This window comes from Cotesia glomerata, unplaced genomic scaffold, assembly GCF_020080835.1.
Source record: "Cotesia glomerata isolate CgM1 unplaced genomic scaffold, MPM_Cglom_v2.3 scaffold_52, whole genome shotgun sequence".
Taxonomy (NCBI): Eukaryota; Metazoa; Arthropoda; class Insecta; order Hymenoptera; family Braconidae; genus Cotesia; species Cotesia glomerata.
Window position 1 is genome coordinate 242 of NW_025404149.1, and position 10,231 is coordinate 10,472.

The following is a 10,231-nucleotide window of genomic DNA, read 5'->3' on the forward strand; positions in this document are numbered from 1 at the left end:
TATTCAATTAGTAATTATCTCTAAGACAAAATAAAATATCATCAGTTTTTGTACTTGTAATAAAATGATATAATATTTTTTCTATTTTTTTTTTTAATTCTACAAAGAAACTTTTTAATAAAATATAAAATTAGGAAAAAAAAATTATAATCTCTTTCTGGAATGACATAGTGTTTTTTTTTTTCTTAATAGAATGTAACAAAGAAATTTTTGTAACATGAAATTAAGCATAGTATAATAAAAATATGTGTACAACTGTGATTTAATATGGTATGTATTAGATAAGATAGTACTTGAATTTCCATTCTGTATGTAAGTTTGCAACCTGTTTACTCATTATTATTCGATGATAAAAAAACATGAGTAAAAAAAAAAATTTTTTAAAGAAGATAATAAAATGATTGTAGTGTAGGCGGGGGAAATTACGTCAACATTATAAATATGTGTTAATCCCCCTACTGAGTACTTAACGCAGATCACCATTACGAAAGCTTCAATTGCATGATATTTCTCATACAAGATCTCAGAGTCATGAAAGAGAAAGAGAGATAAAGAGAGGAAGAGACGCGATCTAAAGAAACGTTTAATAACATTTAATAGAGTTTAATATACCCACAACAATAAATTAGTCAGTTAGTAAGTAAGTAATTAATTTAAATAAAATAAGTACAAACAGATAACAATAAAGAAGCTTACCCAACAGACGAAGCATTGAGCTCTGGGTTGTTATCAGCGACGCTTATGTTTTTTGAAATTTCACATAGCTGTTGTTGTTTTCTCCTTTGATCATTATTCGTCTCTTCCTCTGGTGCATGTAACGGTATAATAATATAATTATGTTCAGCAACTCTTTTGCCTACATTTACGGATTGCGTGCCACATGATCGCGTATCTGTTATTATTTTACTTTTTTTATTACTGGCATCCAGTCGTGGACTCTTAGAACGCCCACTAAAACGGAATTTCGAAAAACGTTGCAAAAAACCACCAATACGGCTTTTTTTATTTTTATCGTCTTCACTCATGGTAGCGTCACTCGCAGGAGGTACTGTCACCATAGTTGATCTTGCTGTTGTTGTTGTTGTTGTTAATGACGCGGTAGTTGAATCTAGACGCTCGTTCTCCAAGCTCTTCGTCAACATAACTAACATCGGTTTGCTCCACGGCTGGTTATCGCTCCCTTCATAAATAACTTCCTCCTTTTTTCCCTCACTCTCCGTCCCACACTCGTCGAGGTCGCGCCCAACTATTGAATTACCAGATCGTGTATTCGACGCTGAAGTTAAAGCATGATTACACACTACAGATGTAGTATTAACTATGTTTTGTTGAGTAGGCTTGGGTTCAGTGCATTGTTGCTTATGCTGCTGTCGAGTACTTTCTCCCACCTCCGACGGATTTTTCTTTAAGATGCTTTCTTCAACCAATACCATAGGCAATTTCTCTTCTTCCTCGATCGGTTGGGGGTTCTGCCGATGATTCTCGGCAAATACCCCCTCGTTTATATCTGCTCCATTCACTTTTAAGTTACTATTGTCAACTAACAGCGCCATCTCATTGCTAATACAAAATTCATTCAACTCTGGATCTTCACTATTATTTTCAACTTCAATATCATTTAATTTTTTATTACTATTATTAGTTAAATTATCACAACTATTAATATCCATTTTTTCTTCTTCTTCTTCTTCTTTTTGTTCATCACTATAATTACTATTATTATCGTATGTTTTTTTATCATTACCAGTAGACAATAATAACGACTCAAACTCTCTAATTACTGGCTCATTTGCAATAACTTTTGTTTCTAAATATGAAAAATCTACTTCATCGTCTAAAATGGGTCCCACAGCGTTTGGAATACAATTACCAGTTTCTCCATAAATTGAAAAACAAACAGAGTTTTTTTTTATCTGACTCAATAAATTATTATCATCCGACTGGTTCCTGTCACCGGCTCCAGCCGATGAACTAACACCGCATTTTTGGTCACCAAAACCAGCTTCATTAAGTTCATCGCAAGCATCCATACGTTGAAAGGGTCTAGAGGTCAAATGAAGGGCTTTTATATAATCCGACTGCTGAGCCAACTCGTAACTTGCGTTATTGAGAACCCGTTTGCGTGTATTGGGTGATGAGTAGCCTGCAGCTGAAGACGATGGTGAATATTTGAAATTTTTATCTTCTATTTCCCACTGTTGCGCTAATTCATAACTAGCATTATTTTTGACTCGTCTTGAACGATCTTTGGTAGAGGGAGTTCGCGGAATACTATCCTTAACTTGCTCCATATTATCTGGAGAAGTTATTATTTCCTCGACTTTACTTCCAAGCTGACGTATTGCCTCGTCGACAACTGCGTCGATATTATTTTCAATAGTCAGCACATCGAATCCACGATCTTGAATTTTAACTGTTTTTTTCTTCACAATATTATTACTTTCATCATTGGTATTTTCTTTTAAAATAACCGATGATGAAATATCACAATTATCATTAACTTGTTCAATTTCATTTTCAATCGATGGTAATTCTTTAACTTTTCCCTTGGCTATTATGTCATTATCCTCGGTATTATTGGAAATAATAGTATTGAACTGGTAATGTGCCATTTCATTGGGTTGGTAGTCCGCCATTTCACGATTATTATCCTCAGAATTCATAGAATCATACGTTATTGATACGACTTGCTCATTAGCAGTATCAAAAGATCCAAATAAATTGAGATTCACTGGTACACTGTTAACCCGTGTAAAATTTTCCGAGTATTTAAATGAAGATAAACCAGTATTACTTACTGACGTATCATAAATATCATTACAGTATAAATTACGAGTTAAATAGTCAGTTGACAATCCGTCCAAGTCTGTTGGTAGACTGGGTACACTACGGGACTTGTTGGTGAATCTAAAATTAAAATCGGACGACATCGAGTTGCTCCACCCTCGTTGTTCAACGGGCATAATTCTCGACGGTTGGTTGTTGCTGCTGTAATCTATATTTAGCTTAGTATAAGGTGAATCCGAGAAGGAGCCAACTTGTGAACGAGTAAGATTCAACAGCACAGCCTCTCGGCCATCAGATTCCAAACCTATTTCACGCAGGTCTATCGTACTTGTCCACTCCATGCTCGCTTGATGACGATAATTATTATCACTATCCAAAGTACTTCGAAGATAATTTTTTTCTTCATCGTATCGTGGCTCCCAAACGTCTCTAAAGTATTTTTAAAAATTATTTTATTGAGTATCCTTGAATCTAATTATAAATAAAATAAAACAAAACAAGACTAAATATAAATACCTTTTGAGTTTAGGCTGCTTAAAAGTAGTCATACCAACAAATTGACTATTATCACAACTAGTATCCAAACTTTCAAAACTTTTATACGGACGGATCTTAGCATAAAATTGTACATTGTCGTTGTTCGAATCGAATCTTTTTGACGGATTATAATTTTCATTCTCTGAATCCTCTAAACTGTCTGGGGACGTGTTATCAAAGTAAGAATTCGAACAGTTTGAGTATTCAAGAGAGTCGTAACTGTAGCCTGAAGGCGAAACAGCTGCACAAGCTCGTTCATTATTTTCAAATTGTACTAGAGACGACGAGCACGATGACGTCGATGATCTTGACAGCGAGCGAGGTAACGTCGACCAACGATTATTATCTTTCATTAAAGCTGTCGATGATGATTTACACCAACAATAACACTCGCTTGTGTTATTTTGACAGCGACATTTATCTGGCACCATTGAATTACACTCACTCTCATTGCTATCTAACTGCTCTCCTATTTAAAAACAATAAACAGCGTATTAGTCATTATTATTACTCTTTTTTTTTTTTTTTTTTTTTTTTTTTGCCTAAAGCATTATATCATAACTATACTGATAGAAGAATTTATTATTTGTATAAAAAAATATTTGTTAATAATTAATAAATCATTTATTAGAGACCACTTTTTAGTCCTTAACAAATATTTGTTAGTATTTAAAATGATTTATTTGTATTTAATAAATCTGATATTCATTTATTAAATATTAATAAATACTAAAAAATATTTGTTAAGGACTAAAAAGTGGTCTCTAATAAATGATTTATTAAATATTAACAAATATTTTTAACTATAAACAAATCCTTCTATCAGTGTACACTACAGAGTATGGAAATAAATTTTTTATAAGCAGTCTGGATGCATATTCACCCTTAGAAGATTTCATAAAAGCTTGTCCTTAAAAAATAAAAATAAAAAAAAATATATTGTTAGTAATGTTTGTTTCAATTTAATTTTTTTTCTCGTATAAAAAATTTATTTTCACCTGCAGTTTTATTTATCGTTATATGTATAACACTTTCAGTTTCAGAATCAGAACCAAGCCAACAAGTAGTACCATCACTTCTATCAGAATCGCTCTGAAGATCCTCTGAGGTTTCCTCGAATATCGTCTCCAGGAAATCAATCTGCTGACTCAGACAGTTTTCTGCGAAAAAAAAAAAAAAAAAAAAGAAAATAATTACTATCAAGTGAATAAAACAAAACGAGTCTTACTTTTCTTTTATAAAACATAAGTAATATATTATTAATAACAATAATAATGATAAATTTTCACAAACTAAGATTATTTTCTATGTTCTGTACGCTGAGAAAGCGACCTAGATCCACGGCACAATTGCTTACACACAATTGCCATGCAAAGCAACGTAATCTAAAATTCTCGTATAGGTATTCTATAAAGGAAAAAATGTGTACCAATCCTTAAACACCAACACCAATAAGCTAATAGTACCAGTAAGCTAATAGTGTAATAATTAAATTTAGAGCGAGTAAATTTTCAGAGCGTGTGTGTTCCAATTATTGCACACTAGCGTAATTTTAATGAATATAAAGCACACACATGCGTGTGAGAATTACATAAATAAGAGTAACTACTGGTAAAAACTATAAACTATTAAATACAATAAAAAATGATATGAGACCATTAGACTGTTCCTCATGTGTAGGCCGATTGTACGTCTGCTGATGCTGAATCTGATATCCGTAGGCTGGAAGCCAGGGATTCGGCCCGTTTACAAGATCAACATCATTCAGCATATCATTGTTCTCGATGTATGAATTTCCAGAGAGCTCGTTGTCTTCGCTATCAACTTTATGATGTACTGGTGTCGTCATTATCATACATTGATTATTAGTAATATTACTACTCATTTTACTTATTTTCCTTATGCGAATTCAGTCTCAAATAATTATTATTCTTACAACAAACTATTTACATTAATTATTGACTCATTTTATTTTTAATTTATTCATAAGCATTATTCTCGCGTTACTCAGTACTTAGGACTTTTAATTAATAATTATCTAGTAATATTAATGTTAATCTCAATATATTGATGGATAAATTATTTAAAAAAACTTAAGCTTATAAACGTTTGAAACTATTGTCATGACATGAGTATTTTAGTTTCTTTTTACTTGTTCATTTTAATAATCGGAAATGCCTTATTATCTCATACGTATGTATTGAAATATCCATCCACATTCATATCACACACATACTTATTTACATACGCGCATATAAAAGAAAAAAAAAATAATAACAACAATAAAATTCGAGTATATACACTGTACAGTTACATGTCTACTTGAATTCTTTAGATTCTAGATCCTCAATCTCTCACTCATACATTATTATATTAGTTAATATACATTGACAACAGGTATATGTACAGGTACCTATCAAAAATATAATTATTGCATAAACTACAAATGCGCAAGCGTAATACTAACCGCGGGTACATGTGCGCGAGTTATGACAAATTTAAAAAATCAACTATTTCATAAAATAATCTACATTTCAATAATTAATATTTTAAAAAAAATATATATATATATCCATGTATCTATATCTATATATGTATACTATAATTTAAAGAATTTTAGCACCATTTTAAAATCTCACATGACGGATTAATTCAATTTTTTTTTATATAATTATTCTAATTATTATGAAACATTTGTCATTAGTTGACATTATCGATTACTGTTTTTTAATTAAAATAATATGCTGATAATAATATTTATTATTTATATTAATCGACGACAGCACATACAACATGGCGAATCATGCTGTCTTCCCATGGAATTGTAACCAATTGACAACAATGTCATTATTATTTAGACGTTTTATTTCAGTAAATCACACACTTTAGTATATCTTTCATTAGCTGATAGTATGGAAGAGTCAGTGATAGTGTTACGACATTATTGGAAGCACTTATTGGTATGTATTTTAAGTCAAACAATTGTAATAATCAGGTACATTGAGACTATGGGTTCAGAACTGATAGACAAGTCCTGTTAGCTCAGTTATCCCTACTTCAATAAGTCACATGGTTAAAATGCTTCAATTGCTCACAGATGACAGCACTGTTCAATTACAGAAAAAACAACTCTTTCTACTCTTTCGGATTATTTATTTTAAATCCGTTTATTTATAAACTACTAATTGATTTTATTTTTATATTTATCTTCATTTATTTTTACTCTCAAAACTTTGAATTTTTTAAAAGTCAAAATTAAGATAAAAATTTGCAGAAATTTATTAAAAATATTTTTGTATTATTATCGGTATTAAAATATAAAGAAATGTATTTTTTTTATGGTTTGACGCTTTATTTTTTTCCTTCGCAGAATCTGAAAAGAAGAAAAAAAAATTAAATTGTTAATAATAAACTGGTGGAAAAAAATTTATTACTCAGAGAAACGTTTAAACATTTTGTTAATAATAATAATAAGCTTAGATAAAAATTTTTTAAGTGATCGCTTTGACCTTGAAATAGTATTTACACAATAACGTTTGACATTTGTCATTTGACGTCATATATTGACTAATAAAAGTTTCTCGGGTATTAATTTATATATTAAAAATAAGATGCAAGTTTTAAATTAAAAACTGAATAAAATGATACATGAAAATCATTATAATATTTAATATATACTGAAAAAAATATTTTTTAGGAGTTTTTTGTAAAATAAAAAAATTTTATTGCAAATTAACATAGTCTTCTCTTGACAAAGTAATTTTTTATTAGGAAAAAATTGATTATAATATCAGTAAGAGTATCAGGTGAAAAAAAAATTTATAATGAAGAAACCTGTTGAATATTCAAATCAAACATTTTCTTCATATCAAAGATTATTTCTTCAAGAAAAAAGTTAATTTTATTGTCAAGCAATAATTAATCAACAATTAATCGAATAAATTTTTGAAACCAAAAACTATTTTGACTGATTTATTATTAATAAGTTTGATAAAGTGATTTCTTCTTTGAGCAAAATTTTTTTTTTCAGTCAAGAATGTTCATTAATATAAAAAAGAACATGACAGATAAATCCTCCGTTGAAGAAAACAACTTTTAATTTATAACTCTCAAAAAAAACGTAATTAAAAAAACATCTTGATATTAAGTTTGCAAAAGTAAAATAATACTTACGGTAGTCAAAATAGTCAAGCCTCTCAGACTGTCTGAGATCGCAATCATCATCAGCATTAGCAGATCTAATAGCAGCATGAGTTTGCAGATTAACCTTAAAAAAACAACGAATCTATAATGTACTGAGAAGCTATCGAGTATTTATAGAGAAAAAAAAGTGGAGTTAAATAAATACATCATCGTCTTCAAAAGGTTCGTTGTTCCTCAAAGGTTCATTGTCTTCGGCCTCTTGACGGAATCTTAATCCATCATCAATGAATGACTCATCATCATACTCTTTCTCTTGTTCATTAGCGGCATTAACGTTATCTAATATTGAGTAATCCTCGATAGACAATATTTCACTACAAGCTACCGTAAGTACTGATGATAATAATAGTAATACTAAAATCATGTTTACATAAAGACATTATCAAAAACGGATTAATAATTAAAAAATAATTAGCAAAAATATGTATACAGAGAAATGTTCGATGACTAATGATATAAAAAGTACATTTAGGTTGACATGGTACTGACGTTTTACAACTTGAAATTATCTTTAAATAGAAGAATAAAATAAACAATATTTTTATGTAATAATTATAATGATAATAATAAATAATTATTTTTTCTGTCGGAGATTTAAGCCGGATATAAAATTCACATCACAATAATGTATAACTTGAAATTTTATATGGATACAAGTGTAAGTATTGATATAAATAATAAACCTGTTCACATCATGCAAGATAACAAGTAAATTACGGAAATAAAATAGCTTTCGCCCCGGCTCTTTAAAAGTGAAAACTCGCTTCACTGTTTTTTTTTTTTTTTCTTCTTTTTTTTAAGTAATAGTAGAATTACTGTAAACTTAAAGAAGAAATGCACAATTAACATTACACATGAAATTTAAAAATTAATATTTGTACACTGATAGAAGGATTTGTTTGTAATTAAAAATATTTGTTAATATTTAACAAATCATTTAGTAGAGACCACTTTTTAGTATTAAACAAATATTTCTTAGTATTTAAAATGATTTGTTTGTATTTAATAAATCTAATATTAATTTATTTAGTATTAATAAATCTTTTTAAATACTAATATTTGTTAAGGACCAAAAAGTGGTCTCTAATTGATTTGTTAAATATTAACAAATATTTTTAACTATAAACAAATTTTTTTATCAGTGTATTAATAAAATATTTTATTTGGTAAATACTACTACTCAGTTAGATGAATGAACGTGTGAGTTATGAATAATCATAATAATATATATGTGATTAATATACATACAATAATTATTTTAATTTGCAATGCCAAGTTATTATTTAAAAACAAAAATATTATGGGTATGTTACATCACTTAGTTGCTTTAGATAATAATTATTTGAAGAGTATTGATTATTTTTTTTAAAACTAATAATCGATTAACGTGTGGTCAATGAAATCAAAAACTACGAATAGCACAATGGATAATGAAAGCATAACAGCTAATTTAAATATTACAAGAGTGTGAAGAAGACATGAGTAAATATTTGAATGGAATTCACAGTGGGCTCTAAAACGTGAGTAAACAATTAAAGTAATTACAGTTATAATATTAAAAATGAAATTAAATGGAATAATATTATTTAAGTATAATTATAAAGTGTGTAATTGAAACATTCTTTTGCTTTTATTCTGTTTATAAACGGTTTTTTAATGCGTGTGTTATTATTGCGGTATGAATAGAGGTGACGGAGTGTGAGGAAAGTGTATTAAATATTGCGTGCGGTTTTTAAATTTTAGACACACTATTATTATCTCGTTTAAGAGTATCGCACTTTAGGTTTAAAGTATTATACAATAGAAATTTTTCTCTAAAAAATGTTACATAATACATAATAAAATTAATTTCATCTAATAATTATGTAAAAGATACATTTGTACTACCACAGAATATACTTAATTGCGATGGTTAAATTAAGTTGTAAACTGAATTATATTGCTATTTTTATTACACATTTCAAGTAATGTCTAAGTATTTATTAGATTATTTTTTTTTTATTATTCAATAATAAATTTTTATCTCTTCAATGATGAATGTGAATGGAGACCATCAGGCTATTGGTATCGGCGGCACTATGATCCAATATAAAGTAATAAAATTTAATTTAATTTATTATTTAATATGAGTGAAGAAAAAAATTTTTGAAAGTATTTCACCTTCTCAAGTTATCGTTGATTTAATTTATTTATAAATTTTATTGCTTGGTGAGTTTGATCGAGTAGGAATCGTATAAATAATTACATAAGGAGAGAAAAGTATAAAAATTCTAAAATCAAAATAAAGTAATTTTTTTTTAATTTTTGGAAGTTTTAATGTTACTTTTAATTTAATATTTTTATTAATGATTATCAATAAATATTTATTTTAATTTTTTCTAAGAAATCGATAGATTTATTGGTTTCCCTGGTTAAAAACATTGATTGAAAAACATTAAAAATGATGAAATTTGAATACTTTTGAATATTTTCAATTCTTTTTCATGTATATATAGATATACAGTTTACATGGGGTGACTGTTTCCCAATTCTTTTCAATCAATATTTTTAATCAGGGTTTTTGTATAAAAGTCTAGGTTTATAGTTACTTATTTTAACTATTATAAAATTTTAGTACTTTTTTATATTTCTTTCATTTTTAACTATTTAAAAATAAAAAAAATTTAGTATATTGTTACTATTCAATTATGTAAGATAAATTTAT

General features: G+C 28.2%; 1 protein-coding gene across 3 annotated transcripts; it reads right to left on the minus strand.

The window, feature by feature from the left end:
* Positions 1 to 589: 589 nt before the first annotated feature.
* LOC123274667 lies at positions 590 to 5,889 on the minus strand. Of its 3 annotated transcripts, XM_044742407.1 has the most exons (5): positions 4,981 to 5,889; positions 4,323 to 4,484; positions 4,208 to 4,234; positions 3,304 to 3,793; positions 590 to 3,216 (listed from the first exon to the last, which is right to left on the minus strand). In XM_044742407.1, the coding sequence occupies exons 1-5, from the start codon at positions 5,207 to 5,209 to the stop codon at positions 693 to 695; spliced, it is 3,432 nt and encodes a 1,143-aa protein (XP_044598342.1). In that variant the 5' UTR covers positions 5,210 to 5,889; the 3' UTR covers positions 590 to 692. The 3 variants fall into 3 exon arrangements, with proteins under 3 accessions (XP_044598342.1, XP_044598343.1, XP_044598344.1); XM_044742408.1 differs by lacking the exon at positions 4,208 to 4,234 and having other exon boundaries at positions 4,981 to 5,888; XM_044742409.1 differs by lacking the exon at positions 4,208 to 4,234 and having other exon boundaries at positions 4,395 to 4,484; positions 4,981 to 5,887.
* Positions 5,890 to 10,231: the final 4,342 nt, after the last annotated feature.

Bases quoted from the DNA above. Each gene is read 5' to 3' on its own strand.
- LOC123274667 (XM_044742407.1), bottom strand. From the start codon at position 5,209: ATGAGTAGTAATATTACTAATAATCAATGTATGATAATGACGACACCA. The intron at 4,235-4,322 runs GTGAAAATAAAT...TTATTTTTTAAG, and splicing joins AACGATAAATAAAACTGCAG to GACAAGCTTTTATGAAATCT. The intron at 3,794-4,207 runs GTGAATATGCAT...GTTTTTAAATAG, and splicing joins TTTTATGAAATCTTCTAAGG to GAGAGCAGTTAGATAGCAAT.